The 21,773-nt window shown below is 42.3% G+C and overlaps 1 protein-coding gene across 3 annotated transcripts; it reads right to left on the bottom strand.

The window, feature by feature from the left end:
* Positions 1 to 8,802: 8,802 nt before the first annotated feature.
* On the bottom strand, positions 8,803 to 12,975 carry LOC123165726 (uncharacterized). Of its 3 annotated transcripts, none has more exons than XM_044583434.1 (7): positions 12,766 to 12,975; positions 12,513 to 12,616; positions 11,417 to 11,587; positions 11,167 to 11,343; positions 10,703 to 10,915; positions 10,281 to 10,596; positions 8,803 to 9,485 (listed from the first exon to the last, which is right to left on the bottom strand). In XM_044583434.1, exons 3-7 carry the CDS (start codon positions 11,561 to 11,563, stop codon positions 9,040 to 9,042), a joined length of 1,299 nt encoding a protein of 432 aa, XP_044439369.1. In that variant the 5' UTR covers positions 11,564 to 11,587; positions 12,513 to 12,616; positions 12,766 to 12,975; the 3' UTR covers positions 8,803 to 9,039. The 3 variants fall into 3 exon arrangements, with proteins under 3 accessions (XP_044439369.1, XP_044439370.1, XP_044439371.1); XM_044583435.1 differs by having other exon boundaries at positions 8,803 to 9,482; positions 12,766 to 12,939; XM_044583436.1 differs by having other exon boundaries at positions 11,451 to 11,587; positions 12,766 to 12,939.
* Positions 12,976 to 21,773: the final 8,798 nt, after the last annotated feature.

Here is a 21,773-nt window from a genome sequence, read left to right as displayed (position 1 = left end):
AAACGTTCATAACGTCTGTAGTTGTATCTGCAGCAGGCATGGCACCCAGCAGTGCTTCCAGGACATAATTCTTCTGTGCAGCAATGAGGATAATCCTCAAGTTACGGACCCAGTCCGTGTAATTGCTACCATCATCTTTCAACTTTGCTTTCTCAAGGAACGCATTAAAATTCAACGGAACAACAGCACGGGCCATCTATCTACAACAACATAGACAAGCAAAATACTATCAGATACTAAGTTCATGATAAATTTAAGTTCATTTAATCATATTAATTAAGAACTCCCACTTAGATAGACATCTCTCTAATCATCTAAGTGATCACGTGATCCAAATCAACTAAACCATAACCGATCATCACGTGAAATGGAGTAGTTTTCAATGGTGAACATCACTATGTTGATCATATATACTATATGATTCACGCTCGACCTTTCGGTCTCAGTGTTCCGAGGCCATATCTACATATGCTAGGCTCGTCAAGTTTAACCCGAGTATTCTGCGTGTGCAAAACTGGCTTACACCCATTGTAGATGAACGTTGAGCTTATCACACCCGATCATCACGTGGTGTCTCGGCACGACGAACTTTGGCAACGGTGCATACTTAGGGAGAACACTTTTAGCTTGAAATTTAGTGAGAGATCATCTTATAATGCTACCGTCAATCAAAGCAAAATAAGATGCATAAAGGATAAACATCACATGCAATCAATATAAGTGATATGATATGGCCATCATCATCTTGTGCTTGTGATCTCCATATCCGAAGCACCGTCATGATCACCATCGTCACCGGCGTGACACCTTGATCTCCATCGTAGCATCGTTTTCATCTCGCCAACTATTGCTTCTACGACTATCGCTACCGCTTAGTGATAAAGTAAAGCAATTACAGGGCGATTGCATTGCATACAATAAAGCGACAACCATATGGCTCCTGCCAGTTGCCGATAACTCGGTTACAAAACATGATCATCTCATACAATAAAATATAGCATCATGTCTTGACCATATCACATCATAGCATGCCCTGCAAAAACAAGTTAGACGTCCTCTACTTTGTTGTTGCAAGTTTTACGTGGCTGCTACGGGCTGAGCAAGAACCGTTGTTACCTACGCATCAAAACCACAACGATATTTCGTCAAGTTAGTGTTGTTTTAACCTTCACAAGGATCGGGCGTAGCCATACTCGGTTCAACTAAAGTTGGAGAAACAGACACCCGCCAGCCACCTGTGTGCAAAGCACGTCAGTAGAACCAGTCTCGCGTAAGCGTACGCGTAATGTCGGTCCGGGCCGCTTCATCCAACAATACCGCCGAACCAAAGTATGAAATGCTGGTAAGAAGTATGACTTGTATCGCCCACAACTCACTTGTGTTCTACTCGTGCATATAACATCTACGCATAAACCTGGCTCTGATAACACTTGTGTCCTACGCACACGCAAGATCATGGTGATGCATAGCAACGAGCGGGGAGAGTGAGTCCATGTACCCTCGTAGACCGAAAGCAGAAGCGTTAGCACAACGCGGTTGATGTAGTCGTACGTCTTCACGATCCAACCGATCCAAGTACCGAACGTACGGCACCTCCGAGTTCAGCACATGTTCAACTCGATGACATCCCGTGAACTCCGATCCAGCAGAGCTTCACGGGAGAGTTCCGTCAGCACGACGGCGTGGTGACGGTGATGATGTTGCTACCGACGCAGGGCTTCGCCTAATCACCGCTACGATATGACCGAGGTGGAATATGGTGGAGGGGGGCACCGCACACGGCTGGAATAGATCAACAGATCAACTTGTGTGTCTAGAGGTGCCCCCCTGCCCCCGTATATAAAGAAGCAAGGGGGGAGGCGGCCGGCCAGGAGGAGGGCGAGCCAAGGGGGGAGTCCTACTCCCACCGGGAGTAGGACTCCTCCTTTCCTTGTAGGAGTAGGAGAAGGGAAGGAAGGGAGAGAGGAGGAGAAGGAAAAAGGGGGGCGCCCCCCTCCTTGTCCAATTCGGACTAGAGGGGGAGGGGGCGCGCGGCTGCCCTGGCCGCCCCTCCTCTTCTCCCACTAAGGCCCATTAGGCCCAATATACTCCCCGGGGGGTTCCGGTAACCCCCCGGTACTCCGGTAAATGTCTGAAACCTCCCGAAACACTTCCGATGTCCGAAAATAGTCGTCCAATATATCGATCTTTATGTCTCGACCATTTCAAGACTCCTCGTCATGTCTGTGATCGTATCCGAGACTCCGAACTACCTTCGGTACATCAAAACACAAAAACTCATAATACTGATCGTCACCGAACTTTAAGCGTGCGAACCCTATGGGTTCGAGAACTATGTAGACATGACTGAGACACGTCTCCGGGCAATAACCAATAGCAGAACATGGATGCTCAAATTGGTTCCCACATATTCTACAAAGATCTTTATCGGTCAAACCGCATAACAACATACGTTGTTCCCTTTGTCATCGGTATGTTACTTGCCCGAGATTCTATCGTCGGTATCTCAATACCTAGTTCAATCTCGTTACCGGAAAGTCTCTTTACTCATTTTGTAATGCATCATCCCGCAACTAACTCATTAGTCACATTGCTTGCAAGGCTTATAGTGATGTGCATTACCGAGAGGGCCCAGAGATACCTCTCCGACAATCGGAGTGACAAATCCTAATCTCGAAATACGCCAACACAACAAGTACCTTCGGAGATACCTGTAGAGCACCTTTATAATCACTCAGTTACGTTGTGATGTTTGGTAGCACACAAAGTGTTCCTCCGGTAAACGGGAGTTGCATAATCTCATAGTCATTGGAACATGTATAAGTCATGAAGAAAGCAATAGCAACATACTAAACGATCAAGTGCTAAGCTAATGGAATGGGTCAAGTCAATCACATCATTCTCCTAATGATGTGATCCCGTTTAATCAAATGACAACTCATGTCTATGGTTAGGAAACTTAACCATCTTTGATTTAACGGGCTAGTCAAGTAGAGGCATACTAGTGACACTATGTTTGTCTATGTATTCACACATGTATTATGTTTCCGGTTAATACAATTCTAGCATGAATAATAAACATTTATCATGATATGAGGAAATAAATAATAACTTTATTATTGCCTCTAGGGCATATTTCCTTCAGTTTCGTTATGTCTCCTGCATAAGGATTAGTTAGCAGTTGTTCTATCATACCCGACGGAATTTCATAACTAACATTTTTAGTAGGTGCAATAGGTTCAGGGGCAACTCTTTGTGTTTCCGGTCGAGGTGAAGATACCCCGAACAAACCCCTCAAAGGATGGTATTCCATAGTAACAAGTGACAATAAATCTTAGCACGTAATATAAATTTTTCCTTACCGATTTCCACTTACCAAGAGCGCTTCACTCCCCGGCAACGGGGCTAGAAAAGAGCCTTGATGACGCACAAGTATAGGGGATCAATCTTAGTCCTTTCGGTAAATAAGAGTGTTGAACCCAACGAGGAGCGGAAGGAAATGACAAGTGGTTTTCAGCAAGGTAATTTCTGCAAGCACTGAAATTGTTGGTAACAGGTAGTTTGATAGCAAGATAATTTGTAACGGACAAGTAATGGTAACGGTAAATAAAGTACAGCAAGGTAGCCCAATCCTTTTTGTAGCAAAGTACATGCCAAAACAGTCACTTATAATAAGCAAAGCTTCTTGAGGGCACGTGGGAATTTTATCTAGTCACTTTCATCATGTTGGTTTGATTCGCGTTCGCTACTTTGATAATTTGATATGTGGGTGGACTGGTGCTTGCGTGTTGCTCTTACTTGAACAAGCCTACCACTTATGATTAGCCCCCTCGCAAGCATCCGCAACTACGAGAAAAGTATTAAGATAAAATCTAACCATAGCATTAAACATATGGATCCAAATCAATCCCTTACGAAGTAGCGCATAAAGTAGGGTTTAAGCTTCTGTCACTCTAGCAACCCATCATCTAATAACTACTCCACAATGCATTCCCTTAGGCCCAAAGATGGTGAAGTGTCATGTAGTCTACGTTCACATGACACCACTAAGGGAATCTCAACATACATATCATCAAAATATCGAACACATATCAAATTCACATGATTACTTGCAACATGATTTCTCCTATGACCTCAAGAACAAAAGTAACTAATCACAAATGATATTCATGCTCAAGATCATAGGGGTATTAAATAGCATAATGGATCCGAACATATAATCTTCCATCAAATAAACCATATAGTAATCAACTACAAGATGTAATCAACATTACTAGTCACCCACAGGTACCAATATGAGATTCCCGTACAAAGATTGAACACAAGAGATGAAGTAGGGTTTAAGAGGAGATGGTGCTGTTGAAGATGATGAAGATTGGCCTCCAAAGATGAGAGGGTTGTTGGTGATGATGATGGCTTCGATTTCCGACGGAATCGCTCCACCGAAGGGCAAAAGTGCTCCTGCCCAAGTTCTGCCTCCAGACGGCGGTGCTCCCTCCCGAAATTCCTCCCCCTATTTTTTCTAGATAAAAAGACCTTATATACCACAAGATGGCCGGAGGTGGGCTGTGCTGCCCACCACCCACCAAGGCACGCCCTGGTGTCTTGTGGGCACCAGGTAGCCCCCGTCGGTAGTTCTTTTCTCCAATATTTATTAAATATTCCAAAATAATTCTCCGTAAAATTTTAGCTCATTTGGAGATGTGCAGAATAGGTATCTCTGACGTCTCTTTTTCAGGTCCAGAATTCCAGCTGCCGGTATTCTCCCTCTTTATGTAAACCTTGCATATTATGAGAGAAAAGACATTAGAATTACTCCATAAAGCATTATTATGCATAAAAATATTATAAATAACAGTAGTAAAACATGATGCAAAATGGACGTATCATGTCGCCATAGGATGTTGGAACATTTAACTCAAAAAATTGTTTTGAAAACAGTTGCACCATGCAATACTAAAGTTGCACCATATAGTAATAGAGTTGCACCATGTAACTTCAAAGTTGGCATTGAAAAACCCATCAAAACATACCCATCCGGGACCTTGTTTCGAGGAGCACGTCGCAAGGATTCCAACGGTGAAAATGGATTTGAATTCCGACAGGTGGTTTAAAAGTTATAGCTTTTTGAATTTTATTTGAAACAAAATTAAAGGCAAAACAGTCAAGGCATTAACTGTTGGATCCATTTCCTCAAAATGGGCAAGTCCAAAATTGACGTTGACGTGACCCGACAAGCTGACACATGCGCTCTGTTGGTGTGGGTTTTTTTGTCGCATAGGCCGGCCGCTCCAATTCACCAAAAAGTGCATGCGCACTATGAAGCATTTAGGCTTTTATTTTACGTCAAACTGAATCTCTGTGCAGACCAATGAGGTTGTGCTGCTAGCAATCAAATATTTATGATCTCTTCATGGAGATATTAGAGATTGGATTCTGCATCTAAGTTTTGTTATGCAAATGATTGTACCGTGTTCTTTTAGAAAATAATATTAACAGTAGCACTCTCAGAGAATGATGTCACTCACAACCTCTACACTGAATGTAATCTTTGGCCAACTTTGGGGACAAAAGTTTAGTAGTAGATGGTACCTGTGCAACTCTGAAATAATCCCGTGTTGAAGCTGCAGATGTGACTTTTTAGGAAACTTTGTTCTCAGAAATAGACTTTTCATGAACTTTTTACAACTTGAATTTATTTTGTACTATAAGTTATGGTGAAATATGAAAGTGTATGTTTTTCTGGCCTTTACATTATTTTGTTCTGTGGGTTTTGTGGCTCTCTCATGCATGAGGTTGTCTTCCCCACATATTAGTATGATGAAAATTGAAGCATTCTGATTATTCATTTATTTGAATTGTTATTTGTGAGCAAAGGGACATCTTTAACTTTTGGTTCAATAAATCAATATACAGTGTGCTCCTCTTCAACTTTCTGGTATGCCGGTTCTTGAGCCTTTCCTCAAACCCCTCTTCCTTAGATTGCTCATTATCATATTGTGTCTTTGAGACCTCATAAAATGGATTTACAACATGGATGAATATTTAGTTTTGATGCTATGACTCTCTAAACTCTAATTGTGCTTCAACATGATTTATATATCAAACCAAGTTATTTAATTTTTCACCGTTCTTTGCTATCTCTTAAGTTTTGCCAATTTGTGTTGTTTCATGATTGACTTCAGAAGACTAACGACTCTATCTCCTCCCTTTTTAGGTAAACAACTCTTATGTTCTATTTGGCTACCATTTGTAGACCAAAGCCCGAAATGACCATCAAAATTACAAACTTGCTCAAGCATTTTCACCAAACAACCATCCTTAGATATAGTAGTCCTTTTCTTTCGTCGCACAATAAGGATTCTTACTCTTTCGGAAGAAACTATATATTGAACTAGAGAATACCCCGCGCGTTGCAGCGAGAACCGATTGCAATATATTTCAGTGATTTGATTGTATGAGGCTTCCATAGCTGAATTAATAATATATGAACTAAAGCTAAAGATAAATACTATATATTGTGTTTAATTATTGTGTAGTCAGAAAATATTTTAAATATAAGTGGCATGACGTATGGAAAACTTTTTTCATGCATGTTGAGTGAACCGTTGATGAGGTGCTATGTGTGGTGAGGTGAAAGGTGTGCGTGATATCATCTAATTATGAGAACTTTTTATCATGCATGTAGTGAGGGATCAACTTCTTATGTAATAGGATTTGGTTCCATATAGCACATGATTAACTTTTTTTTATTTTGCGGGGAGTTACCCAAGATTATCTTGATTGAAAACATATATTTCATTTGGACCATGCTCATCTATTAATGTTGGATGAATTCGCCCCTATACCTACACCAAATTGCATACTCATATTGCGGCAGAAACGAGCAATTTCTTACTCTTTTTCTCCTTACCATGTGCCCCTCTCTTTCAAATAGTTTATTACATTATCATCCCGCTGGGGGTGTTGTAGTATGACTAAAGTTTGGGGAGAAGTGTGGTCTTGTAAACTTCCAGTAAAAATTAAAAATTTCACCAAGAAGTGTGTACACGGCATTCTGCTAGGCGCTAGCCATGTTTTAAAGACTAGTCTGCGCCCTATTTGTCAAGAACCCTGTGAGGACATCGAGCATGTTTTTATTCGAATGCAAAGAAGCTAAAGTAATTTGGAAGAAGATGGGCTTATGGCCGCAATTGTAGAAGCATGCGCCTATGACCGGTCTGGTAGTGTTGTGATTGATTTTTTGATCGCTTGCAAATTCATTAGTTCAACTGAGTGTTCTATGACGGATTTGAGAGAGGTGATTCTCACTACAGCATGGTACATTTGGTGAATTAGAAGAAAGAAAGTTCATGGAGGAAAGGTACAACTGATACCACGTGTGATTATATTGATTCAGGTTTTGATAGCAAACCTTTCTCGAGCTTCAAAGAAACTAGAAGAGAGGAAGAAGAGTAACCGGAGCAGAGCAAGGGGAGGTTTTGTCTCTTTCTATGTGGACGCTGGGTTTGATCAGGATATTGGACACGGAGCTACAGGAGTGGTTATCAGATTTGATAAAGGACGTTTTCTTGCAGCGAGTAATCAAAAGCTTGATATAGCTCTAGATGCACCTACGTCAGAAGCTACAACAATTCTGCATGGGATCTAGTAGTACCTAGCTAACCAAGTTGGTGCCCAGAGGCTGATTATCCAATCTGACTATCTAGAAGTCATCAATACTCTGAAAGAGGAGGTTTCTCGGCTACTGCTGCTGCTCCAATATTACAAGATATTTGCATTCAAGCTTCTTCTTTTGCTAAAGTTTTGTATGAATTCTGTCCTAGGGAATATAATATGGTCGCTCATACTTTAGCCAAAGAGAGTGTTTCCCAACCGCATGTTTGGTTTGAGAAACCACAGAGTTTTATCGTCCCCTTGTGTGGTCAATTTAGTGAAACTAGCCATGATGGCATTCCTAAAAAAACAATGTACTGCATAGAGGGAGTACAGGTAAACTACATGGAGGAGTACAAGTAGATTGTGGATGAGTACAATTGCACTACACATGGGCACATTGTCCTGGGGAGCATAAATGCAATATATAGCATAACACAAATATACTACAGTTTCAGAATATAATTTGCATCCCAAAAAATTAGTCAAAATATATCAACATGGAATCTTATTTTGAACATCTAGATGAGGAACACAACCGTGAAAATTGTTCACATTTGATCTCAGTTCAAGAGATGATTCATTTTGAAAAACAATGATCTAAAAGAAAACATGTACATCCCCTCCCATGAAAAACATAGCCTAGACGCTGTTGGCGGGTGTTCCACCATTTGGGCACTAGAGGTGTTCGAGGATAACCTTCGCAAAATGTATTTTAAGTAGTGATTTCACTACTTTGAAGATGAAAGTAACATAACAGGCCAAATATAAATTTTAAATAAAGTGGATTTTTCAATTTCCAAATACAGTTTATATGTATCAATCATGTGTTTCAACACAAAAACATCAAATAATGCACAGTGACAGAAATACAGAAAATAGATTCAATTTTCTTGGCGCCCTCGTCACCAGTACCTCCAGCTAATTCTTTTGATCTGAAAGCAAAGGTGGCAAAGGATGGCCATAATAAGTTGGCCGGGACTCGCAACGCACATAAATTGCAGTTTGTATGTATTCCCTCCATCCCAAAGTTGTACTAAATCAGCTACACTTATTTTGGGACGGAGAGGGTATTTTTTAGGCGGCTTAGATAAAGCTTTGTATTTGCCCTCTCCACACAGTGCGAATTAGTTGCGTAAGCACCAATTCAAATAACAAAAAGCATTTCATAGGTACCTAGGCAATACAAATGTCGAGGGGCATAATTAGGAGAAGCTTGGCACTCCTGAGAAGGCATGCCATTATCAACGTAATCAGTGGAAGCGCCTAAACAACTTAGGTAGCGACTAGTAGAAGTGGGAGACGCTAGCAGTCTGTTGCGGGAAGTGGAACACACTAGTCGTGAAGAGAGTTACCACTGTCAAGATAACAACGCAGGGCTAACTACTGACCAAGAATGTGACCGATCTCCTTTCTTCCTTCAGCGGTAGTTTCTTGAGCCTGCGTATTTTCCCGGACAGCATTCCTTTCAGCAGTAACTTCATTTGGAGTGGTTGGCAAGATCTCCGCACCATATGGAGTGGTTGGAATGAGCTGCGGAATGTGAAGAGGCTTCCATTCTTGATAATGACAAGGGGGCACCTTCTGAGCAATAATGCGACTGAGCTCCTTTCTTCCTTCAGCAGTACCGAGGTTTATTCTTCCTCCAGCAGTACCAAGGTTCATTCTTCCTTCAGCAGTACCGAGGTTCATTCTTCCTTCAGCAGTACCGATCTCCTTTCTTCCTTCAGCAGTAGTTTCTTGAGCCTGTGTATTTTCCCGGACAGCATCCCTTTCAGCAGTAACTTCATCTGGAGTGGTTGGCGAGATCTCCGCGCCATCTGCATCTGCTAGAAATTTTCAACAAATCAGTAATTAACATTGGGACAGCAATAACTAAAATATATTTTTTGCAACCCTTCCCCGGACCCTGCGCAGGCAGGAGCTACGTGCACCGGGCTGCCCTTATGAAATAGGAACGCTCTAATACTGGAATTACTTATGCAAGAACTATCAGCCTAAAACACAACGCTAACCTCTGAAGTTACCCATTATCCATGGTCATGAAAAAGGGCTTGTTTGTAGATGTATAAGAACTGAGATGATGTACAGTAAGGTTAGGTAAGCCTCTTAAATCCAAAAAACAATTTATTCAAAAAAATTAGCAAAACTGTACTAGACAAAACACTATAATACTAGCCGTGAAATAGTGTTGAGATCGTTCTGTGATTTTTCAGTGGTTGCCACAAGGAATGGCACCCCCTAAAAATATTATTGAAAAATATTAGCAACTAAAGGATACTGCATAATCAAGCAAGCATTTCAGGATATTTATGTGCAGGCTTAGCCGCTTAGGGCCAGAGCTTAGGGTTTCTCACATTGATGAACTTCTAAAGTTTAGTAACACCTTAGACCCTACAGCATGCTTTCCATCATCCAAACTAGAGTACACAAGTGACTTCCTCCAAGGCTTTAGCACTTTACTGATATTCTTTATAATCCATAAAAAATCACTACAGAGTACATGTTTTGAATTTTTAATCTTCAGCAATGAACTGAGAACTTTAAAATAATAAAAAATATACACCAGTAAAAATTGCACTGTCTTCACCAAGATAACACAACCAAGAGCTGAGAATTCTCACCTGTGATAGGACAGTGTTGCTCCTTATAGATGCTGCTTTGGTTGGGTACTGTCAGACTCACCGCTGTTGAAGATGTACAGTCAGTTTGCTGCTTGGAGTCAACACTTAATGTTGCAAGCTTCTCCAGCACTTCTTCAGTTTCCAGTGCTCCTTTAGCCTCCTCAACCAAGCAGTCCAATTCGTACAGCAAATCCATCTTGTCCTCACGGAGAACAACAGCGTCATTGTACATTGCCAAGACAGTTTTCTTATCAAGAGTACCTTCATATTTAGATGCGTCACGCCCCATCACTATTAACTCGTCATGTGTGAACATCTGAAATAAACATACTTCAGACCATAAATAAATGACAACTCACTGCTAAATGGTAAATTTCCAGCATATGCATGCTAATTTTTCGCAGAATAAAGTTAAGACTCACCTCATAAGGGTCACCAGCTTTAAGTCCTCCATGAGGATCAATCATTACTTTCAAAGCTAATGCTAGTTTGAATAAACTCCATTCCTCGGTATCAATTTTAGAAAACTCCTCGAAATAGGCATCAACCATTTCGTGCAACACAATTGCAACTGCATCTTCACGTAAATCAGTATTACGTACATCGCGGGTCTTCTTAATAATATGCTCATTAAGCTGGATAAAAATGAGAAATGCTTAATCACTGAAAGAAGCATGCGAAGGCAAAAAATTCTAGCAGATGAATAAAAAAATTGAGATTCTCAAATGTTGGCTGCTGATTTCTTTGTTTCAAGGGAAACCTTTCATCACTTGAAATAAAGTATTATGAGTGCACAATCAATCAGAAAGGAACATTACATGACAAGATAGCAATAAAATATAAAACATTGCATATCAGACCACAGAATGACAAGCACTAAGCTCACCATCTCTGCCTTGATCTTAATGCCGTGTCGATCTAAGACCATATACAATCCTTTGCTCACGAGGAGCTGGTCATCCCTAGACATCTTAGATTTTTCTTCAGGAAAAGAAGTATGCATGAGATTCTGCAGACCCCACATCACCTCCATCACATGATCATTGTACACACAGGTTAGACCCTGAAAAAGAAAATGGTGATCAATACTGTTGCACATGCACAAACAACAAGGGACCTTGCAGAGATGCACAAACCAGTGATTCTTCAATTATTTCTTTATATTCAGACCTTCCAACAACTAGTTTGTCATCATAGAAGGAGCACTTCATGATCATCTGGGCGAGTTTGGCGCCTAATCGCCGGGTAGTAAGGTTAATGGCACTGGATTTGTCCTCAAACATTTGGAAGTCGTGAAGCCAGATGATCTGAGGAACAAGGGCAAACATGTTTAGAGACAAAAACACAAAGCTTGTCAAATACTCATAATTGTGAAATGTGTCTCAGTTGTGACAGGAGGCGGGGTAATTCAGTAGGATTGTCTCAACCACAACAGACCAAATATATAGCCTTTCTCAAATCTTCGTTTATTCATGCCCATTCAATAGAACTCTTAACCTGTTCATGCGTTATGTAGTGCTTACTGCTTGGTATTTTTTATTTAAAAAACATTGTGGCAGCAGTAGTATCATGTCAGTGCTCGAAATTAGTTTTCAGGCACAGACCCGAATGATTCATGGGTTTTGTCTTATCATGAGTTCACTTAGCAACAGTGGCGATTCTACTAGGGGGGCTTTAATAGGCTTAAGCCTACCCTCCAAAAATCCTATTTCAGCTAAACATGCTACTTGACAATTATACTGAGATGTTTTACATGTAAATTTTGATGCATTTGCTAATTAGGCTTAGTAACTTGATGTTTTGAGCCTATCCGTCATTTTCGTGCTAGATTCACCACTGCTTAGCAACCCTAAGAAGTTGCACAACTCCCCAACAACCAGCCTGCTACACTTATAGGCTACTATGTTTCTTGATGTTTGTCACTTCAGTTTGAAGTAATAACTAATGTGTAATAAGTTGATGCACATATTATACCCCCATATTGCAAAAAAAAAAGAGTGATGGAAGCCGTACAATTAATTCCGCAAGCATTACTCTATTCAATTGGCAAAAGGCTGAGCAAAGAAGAGGAAAATTGTGGGGTTACTAACATATTCAAGCCAAAATTCACTAACGAAGTATGTCCAGATGTCCGGCAGAGAAAACAGAATAAGTTAAATGGATGATGCTGGACTTTTCATCAACAAAGAAGAAGTTAAGGAGCATCAGCGCCGAATAAAGAACAAGTAGCACCTGGATATCTTTGTCGAGGTAATCCTCGGCAAAAGAGAAAATTGCGAAGCCGGAGGGTGTCTCCAATAGCAGCTTAACTACGCCAGGAACACCGTGTTCCTTGTCTGCGGACAAAACAAGCAAACATAAGTAAGCGTGGTGCCGGGCGGTGGATCCGAGGCTGTGGGGCGGCTTCGGATTCACCGGAGGCGGAAGGGGAGGGTTTTCCGGGCTGTGAGGAGGCGGCGGTTGCGATAACCGCAGACGAACTCACCGGGCCCTCCTCACGATCCGCGTGTAGAGAGAGATGGCGGTCGACGGGCGTTGAAGCCATGGTGCGCTTTCGCGAGAATCAGCGGCGAAAAGAGATGCGGCAGGATGGGAAACTAGGGTAAACACAATACAAGGGAGTCCCTTTTGGGGATAGAGGAGAGTCGAGTCGATGTGGGAGCGGAACGATGGACAACCTTCTAGCCCGGCTGAGCCCAAACTTCCGCGAGAACTCTCGGGCTGCTAACGGAAGCGGCCCCAAATAGCCCAAAGCGATTAAGATATGGGCTTGCCACGGTTTCCCTCGAATCAGAAAAAAATAAAGTAGCGCACGGTTTTTTTTCCTGCTTATCACTAGTATATTTTTTTCATGGTAATATGTGTCTTATATATTTGTATCATAAGAAACACTAGCACAAATGCCCGTGCGTTGCACCAGGTGAAAAAAAATCATAATCTTTAATGGCGATGACCAAATTTTGTTCACCTCTCATCGCATGATTTTGAAATTTTGTTCCCAAATGCAAGAAAATATTTTTTGAAATTTACTCAGAAAATGGGGCAATGTTCAAATTTTCGAAAAAATCTTGTGGTTGTCAAAAAACTTTGTAATTCAAAGAATTATTCTGAATTTCAAGAAATGTTTTTCAAAAACATACTATAATATTCTGTCCATCCCGGTAGTTAATTCTTCAAAAATCACACGGGTATTTAGTCACAAAGACTCAGAAGCATTACCCTTTAACTACGTACCTTCAATCATTCATGAACAATTTTACAAATTTGGGAACATATTTAAATATCATGAACATTTTACTATTTACAAATATTTTTTAAAGATTGTGAACTTTTTTATATTGCGAACGGTTTTAAAGCATTTTCTTTTTGAATTGGCTAACAATTCTAGAATAGACAAACATTTTTTTCCGAAATTGGTGGATTTTTTTTTAAATTCACCAACATTTTTTGAAATGCATGAACATTTTATGAATCCATAAACACTTTTTTAGTTCACGAACTGTTTTTAAAATTTTAGGTCATTATTTAATATGCATTAACATTTTTTGAATTAGCAAACATTTTGTTCAATTTCATTAGTAATTTTTAATACACGGACTTTTTCAAAATCGTGGACTTTTTTATTCTATGAACATTTATTTCAAAATTGCGAATAATTTTTGAATATGCGAACATTTTTAGACAAATCCCGAGCATTTTTTGAATTCACAAACATTTTATGTGAACATTTTACTTCATAATTCTCAAATTTTCTAAATTTCAAAAGTTTTCTGAAGTTCCAAACTATTTAAAGTAGAAAAAACAAAAATGGAAAAGAAAAATAAAAATAAAAAACGAAATTAAGAGAAAGTCGCCCGCACATGGGCCGGCCCCAATGGGCGCGTTGTGTCTTCTCCAGCATGCAGAGCGTGGTATAGTTTCCCTATGCATGGGCTGGCCCAGGCAGGGGGATTCCCTGCAAAACGTTTTTTGTCACTTATAGGTGGCATTAATGTGTAATATTTTGCCCGTGCGTTGCAACGGGAGAAAAAAGAATATCTCGGCTGAATCCTTCTTCATGGAAAATTCCGAAGAATTATTGGCATCGGGTAATACCACATGAAAAAAAACCTAAGGATTGAAATAGATAGGGCTTATAAATCCTTTACATTTCTAGTTCTTTGATTTGGAAGTTTGGTAATCCGAGTGAACCCTAAAATTACAGGAGCTATGGCTCAAAGTTTGTTTAATATTTTCAATGGTCAAGCAAGTCAATGAAGACGACATTATGTGGATAGTCAAGTTACATATCTAAATACAACCTTTTAGTTGGCATTAGTGTTTGGAGTGCAGTCAATTACTACACCTTAACACCAAAGGATGAAGTGAATCTTATTTTTGGGGATCGATCCCATGCGCTTCGCTTCGAACGTTCTTCCCATCTCTTTCGCTCTCTCATCCTGATCGATCTCGCACGGGCCGTCCTCACTGCCGTCGTCATCGTCGCCTAACCAATGGCACAAAGATGGGCGACATGGTGGCCACGACAGAGCACATCGGCATGTGCCCGTGCACTAAGCATCGGAAGGCGGAGGGAGTGTATGAGGCTTCCGTTGCTGCTAGGGTTGGAGAGGGAAGGAATACTTGGATAATGACTAAATGTTGATCTCGTGACACACCAAACAGATCAGATTCGGCTATTTTAATGAGCAGATGGGCTAGACATTGAAATTTTGAAACATTGAAGAAAAAATGCTGCAATAATTATAAGAACAGAACACTCCCAAGGATCTTCTTTTTTTAAATATATTCAATGACCTTAATGTAAACAACATGTCTTAAAGTAGTTCATGGCCATGGGCTGCAAACTAAATAAATATGTCAAACAGATCTCTTCCAAGGTTCAAATGGTTCTTTGAACCATCTATCACAATGAAAATTTGCATAATCTAGGGCAGCTCGGCGGCATACGTCTAGCTAATATGACTCATATGGAACAATAAATCATTTTTGTATGTTGATCAATGAAGCAAATAATCAAACTGAAATTCTATTTATATTTAACACTCAATTCCATCTCGGTAATAAAGAAAACTGAAATTCAATGCACTTCATTATTACGATGAGCTTTACATGTATTTTTCTTCATAATGTACTCTTCCTGCTGGAAACAGATTCCTCTGCCTCGCCAGTCAAAACTGCAGCCTTCTCGCTACTGTTGCTTCCATCGAGAGAGACCGAGTGTACCAAACAATTGGTACAGCGAGCGGAGAAACTTTACATAAGTAGGAAAAGTGTTTCAGGTGGTAGAAAAAACTAAGATATGCTGGTGTCAACCTTCTCACGCTTTTGATTCAGGCTCGCAGCCAAGTGTGCAGCTCGTCGATTGTGAGGTTGCAGGATCTGATGAAGTCGCTCGCCTTGCCATTGAAAATCCTACTGTTTCTCTCCTTCCAAATCTTCCACCAAAATAAGCATGCAAAGAGATCTTTAATGCATAGCGATGTTGTAAAGAATATGTAGCCACCACTGTAGCAAGGAATGAGTGTCATAGCTCGGCTGTAGGTCGAAACGATAACTAAATTTCATCAGAAAGAATCCCTAAACAGCAGCAGAAAAAGGGCAGGTTGCAAATAAGTGTACAGTAGACTCAAGCCGCATAATCCTGTTTGTTGATGGATTTGTCATCTCTACGGTCCTTCTGCAGGAACCATGCGATCTGATTGTGTGGCGCACAATGGATCAACCACCACTGCTGAATATGCTTCTTCTCGGCCAACATGTCGTGCATCTCGACTAGCATCCGCCTTCGGCGCGCCTTCCCCGACCACGCAGCCGCCCCCTCCTACCTCAGCAACAACATGCACCTTTTCTAAGGCCTTCTTCATGGTCGCATCAGAATTTCCTATGTGAAGCAAGTTAACACCAGCTTTAACTTCACAAAAATTTCCTAGCTCAGCTAATTTGCATAAACCATGAAATCTATAGAAAGTTCCATGTGTTAGGCCGAAAAAATAACACATCAGGACTCTAGAAAGAATGACAGTTTGATGTTTTAACTAATCCATTAAAAATGGAGTGCATTCAAATGGAAAAATGAATCGCATAAAAGACTATTTACCTTCTTTGAGTAGTATAGAAGCACATAATATACAGTTCAGGGAGGGCGAGGCATCACTCGGCACCTTCTTTTTCTAGGGACTACAGCGTGCTTAAGCCAGCCTGAACCACTTAATAAAACTGAGAACTATACAAAGCCAAATTATACACTGGGATTAACAAAAAAGAAAAGGAAGGAAAAAAAATAGAATCTCATAGATAGGTGATACAACATAGTGAGCCAATCCATAAAGAGCCCTCTCTTAATTTCATTTGAATACCTGTTGGACCACAACATAAGATCATCAGCAATCTTGCTAGCAGTAATGTGCAATTCCTCAAAAACATCAGGGAAGAGCTTGTAGTTCCCGCGCCTCCATATATTCTAGAGGACCGCGATAAGCACAGTAGAGTGAATCTTGTCGAAATAATTTTTCTTCCTAGAGATATTTGACCGAATAAACATTGAGTGGATGGAATTTCAATGTTCAGACCACAACAAAGGCTAGGGAGGAGCACCTGATTAACATATAAGCAATATTCTCAAATTCATCACAGGAAAGGAAAATTGACTGACTGGCATATGAGCACTATACAATCTTGTCGTCCATTACCACTCTACCTATCAAATTGAGTAGCAATATTACTATTAGTAGCTATAGGCAGTGTATATCAGGACCAATCAGCAGCATACATGTATCAGTATCAACATATGAAGCAATCAGCCACACCATGTTTTCACCACAACACCGCCAATAAAAAGAATCTACCAAGCGCTGCCTCAATATATGACTTACAGATTAGAGAAGAGCCAATAAAAAGCCTCAATATATGACTTACAGATTAGAGAAGAGCCAATAAAAAAATCTGTCATCATGTTGGTAGATGCACTTGATTGATGATTCTTCTACCTATTAGTGCTAAGCAAACACGCATTACAAAGGACCATGGCATATTGACGGCAACCAAAACGGCATTAGGGTGCCAGATGATAGGTTGTGACCTGTGAGGTTGCGGATGTGATGGAGCAGATAGATTTCGAAGAGCAGCAGCAACTGGATCATGACTTGGGTCCATGATGGTCGTTCTCGTCCAATACTATGGCTCTCCCCATCGCTCGGCCATGGCATCTATCTATGGCGTTGGTAGCCTCCACCACCACAGCGCCCCTCCCCACGCTCGCACCATGCCGCCACACAAATCCAACGCCCCATCGCCGTTGCCCCTGTCAATCCCCCTCAAATATCTCTCGATCTCGATCTAGTGGAAAATAATTGTGAGAGAGAACGAACCCGAAGAAGGGAGTCAGTTGTTGGTTTCGTCGCAAGGATCGGGCGTCGCGGGAGATGCGGCGAATCTCGTCGATCTCATCAGGAATCGGCGACCACGGTGTTGGAAATATGCCCTAGAGGCAATAATAAATGGTTATTATTATATTTCTTTGTTCATGGTAATTGTCCATTGTTCATGCTATAATTGTATTGTCCGGAAATCGTAATACATGTGTGAATACATAGACCACAACGTGTCCCTAGTAAGCCTCTAGTAGACTAGCTCGTTGATCAACAGATAGTCATGGTTTCCTGACTATGGACATTGGATGTCATTGATAACGGGATCACATCATTAGGAGAATGATGTGATGGACAAGACCCAATCCTAAGCATAGCATAAAAGATCGTGTAGTTTCGTTTGCTGGAGCTTTTCCAATGTCAAGTATCTTTTCCTTAGACCATGAGATCGTGCAACTCCCGGATACCGTAGGAGTGCTTTGGGTGTGCCAAACGTCACAACGTAACTGGGTGACTATAAAGGTGCACTACGGGTATCTCCGAAAGTGTCTGTTGGGTTGGCACGGATCAAGACTGGGATTTGTCACTCCGTGTGACGGAGAGGTATCTCTGGGCCCACTCGGTAATGCATCATCATAATGAGCTCAATGTGACTAAGGCGTTAGTCACGGGATCATGCATTGCGGTACGAGTAAAGAGACTTGCCGGTAACGAGATTGAACAAGGTATTGGGATACCGACGATCGAATCTCGGGCAAGTAACATACCGATTGACAAAGGGAATTGCATACGGGATTGATTGAATCCTCGACATCGTGGTTCATCCGATGAGATCATCGTGGAACATGTGGGAGCCAACATGGGTATCCAGATCCCGCTGTTGGTTATTGACCGGAGAGGCGTCTCGGTCATGTCTGCATGTCTCCCGAACCCGTAGGGTCTACACACTTAAGGTTCGGTGACGCTAGGGTTGTAGAGATATGTGTATGCGGAAACCCGAAAGTTGTTCGGAGTCCCGGATGAGATCCCGGACGTCACGAGGAGTTCCGGAATGGTCCGGAGGTGAATAATTATATATAGGAAGTCCAGTTTCGGCCACCGGGAAAGTTTCGGGGGTTATCGGTATTGTACCGGGACCACCGGAAGGGTCCCGGGGGTCCACCGGGTGGGGCCACCTATCCCGGAGGGCCCCGTGGGCTGAAGTGGGAAGGGAACCAGCCCCTAGTGGGCTGGGCGCCCCCCCATGGGCCTCCCCCTGCGCCTAGGGTTGGAAACCCTAGGGTGGGGGGCGCCCCACTTGCCTTGGGGGGCAAGGCACCCCCCTGGCCGCCGCCCCCACCCTAGATGGTACTTGGCCGGCGCCCCCCCTCCCAGGGGGCCTATATAAAGGGGGGAGGAAGGGCAGCAATAACACAGCCTTGGGCGCCTCCCTCCTCCCCTGCTACACCTCTCCCTCTCGCAGAAGCTCGGCGAAGCCCTGCCGAGACCCGCTACATCCACCACCACGCCGTCGTGCTGCTGGATCTCCATCAACCTCTCCTTCCCCCTTGCTGGATCAAGAAGGAGGAGACGTCGCTGCACCGTACGTGTGTTGAACGCGCAGGTGTCGTCCGTTCGGCACTCGGTCATCGGTGATTTGGATCACGGCGAGTACGACTCCGTCATCCATGTTCATTGGAACGCTTCCGCTCGCGATCTACAAGGGTATGTAGATGCACTCCTTTCCCCTCGTTGCTAGTATACTCCATAGATGCATCTTGGTGAGCGTAGGAAAATTTTAAAATTATGCTACGATTCCCAACAGTGGCATCATGAGCCAGGCCTATGCGTAGTTACTATGCACGAGTAGAACACAAAGAAGTTGTGGGCGTTGATGTTGCCAATTCTTCTTGCCGCTACTAGTCGTTTCTTGTTTCGGCGGCATTGTAGGATGAAGCGGCCCGGACCGACCTTACACGTACGCTTACGTGAGACAGGTTCCACCGACTGACATGCACTAGTTGCATAAGGTGGCTAGCGGGTGTCTGTCTCTCCTACTTTAGTCGGAACGGATTCGATGAAAAGGGTCCTTATGAAGGGTAAATAGAAATTGGCAAATCACGTTGTGGTCATACGTAGGTAAGAAACGTTCTTGCTAGAAACCTACAAACCACGTAAAAACTTGCAACAACAATTAGAGGACGTCTAACTTGTTTTTGCAGCATGTGCTATGTGATGTGATATGGCCAGAAGATGTGATGAATGATATATGTGATGTATGAGATTGATCATATTCTTGTAATAGGAATCACGACTTGCATGTCGATGAGTATGACAACCGGCAGGAGCCATAGGAGTTGTCTTTATTATTTTGCATGACCTGCGTGTCATTGAATAACGCCATGTAAATTACTTTACTTTGTTGCTAAACGCGTTAGCCATAGAAGTAGAAGTAATCGTTGGCGTGACGACTTCATGAAGACACGATGATGGAGATCATGGTGTCATGCCGGTGACGAAGATGATCATGGTGCCCCGAAGATGGAGATCAAAGGAGCATGATGATATTGGCCATATCATGTCACTATTTGATTGCATGTGATGTTTATCATGTTTTTGCATCTTATTTGCTTAGAACGACGGTAGTAAGTAAGATGATCCCTTATGATAATTTCAAGAAAAGTGTTCCCCCTAACTGTGCACCGTTGCGAAGGTTCGTTGTTTCGAAGCACCACGTGATGATCGGGTGTGATAGATTCTAACGTTCGCATACAACGGGTGTTGACGAGCCTAGCATGTACAGACATGGCCTCGGAACACACGCAATACACTTAGGTTGACTTGACGAGCCTAGCATGTACAGACATGGCCTCGGAACACGGAGGACCGAAAGGTCGAGCATGAGTCGTATAGAAGATACGATCAACATGGAGATGTTCAGCGATCTTGACTAGTCCGTCTCACGTGATGATCGGACACGGCCTAGTTAACTCGGATCATGTTTCACTTAGATGACTAGAGGGATGTCTATCTGAGTGGGAGTTCATTGTGTAATTTGATTAGATGAACTTAATTATCATGAACTTAGTCTAAAATCTTTACACTATGTCTTGTAGATCTAATGGCCAACGTTGTCCTCAATTTCAACGCGTTCCTAGAGAAAACCAAGCTGAAAGATGATGGCAGCAACTATACGGACTGGGTCCGGAACCTGAGGATCATCCTCATAGTAGCCAAGAAAGATTATGTCTTAGAAGCACCGCTAGGTGATGCACCAATCCCAGAGAACCCAGCAGCGTGCTGATGATTACTCCCTCGTTCAGTGCGGCATGCTTTACAGCTTAGAACCGGGTCTCCAAAAGCGTTTTGAGAAACATGGAGCATATGAGATGTTCAAGGAGCTGAAATTGGTTTTCCAAGCTCATGCCCGGGTCGAGAGATATGAAGTCTCCGACAAGTTCTTCAGCTGTAAAATGGAGGAAAATAGTTCTGTAAGTGAGCACATACTCAGAATGTCTGGGTTGCACAACCGCTTGACTCAGCTGGGAGTTAATCTCCCGGATGACGCGGTCATTGACAGAATCCTTCAGTCGCTTCCACCAAGCTACAAGAGCTTTGTGATGAACTTCAATATGCAGGGGATGGAAAAGACCATTCCTGAGATATATTCAATGCTGAAATCAGCGGAGGTGGAGATCAGAAAAGAACATCAAGTGTTGATGGTGAATAAAACCACTAAGTTCAAGAAGGGCAAGGGTAAGAAGAACTTCAAGAAGGACGGCAAGGGAGTTGCCGCGCCCGGTAAGCCAGTTGCCGGGAAGAAGCCAAGGAATGGACCCAAGCCTGAGACTGAGTGCTTTTATTGCAAGGGAAGTGGTCACTGGAAGCGGAACTGCCCCAAATACTTAGCGGACAAGAAGGCCGGCAACACCAAAGGTATATGTGATATACATGTAATTGATGTGTACCTTACCAGTACTCGTAGTAGCTCCTGGGTATTTGATACCGGTGCGGTTGCTCATATTTGTAACTCAAAACAGGAACTACGGAATAAACGGAGACTGGCGAAGGACGAGGTGACGATGCGCGTCGGGAATGGTTCCAAGGTCGATGTGATCGCCGTCGGCACGCTACCTCTGCATCT

This window comes from Triticum aestivum, chromosome 7D (assembly GCF_018294505.1).
Source record: "Triticum aestivum cultivar Chinese Spring chromosome 7D, IWGSC CS RefSeq v2.1, whole genome shotgun sequence".
In the NCBI taxonomy this organism is placed as follows: Eukaryota; Viridiplantae; Streptophyta; class Magnoliopsida; order Poales; family Poaceae; genus Triticum; species Triticum aestivum.
This window is presented reverse-complemented; position numbering and strand designations above follow the sequence as displayed.

Coding starts and splice junctions, on each gene's coding strand:
- LOC123165726 (XM_044583434.1), bottom strand. CDS start 11,563: ATGTTTGAGGACAAATCCAGTGCCATTAACCTTACTACCCGGCGATTA. Junction 11,344..11,416: donor AAATAATTGAAGAATCACTG/GTTTGTGCATCT, acceptor TTTCTTTTTCAG/GGTCTAACCTGTGTGTACAA. Junction 10,597..10,702: donor AAGCTGGTGACCCTTATGAG/GTGAGTCTTAAC, acceptor TGTTTATTTCAG/ATGTTCACACATGACGAGTT.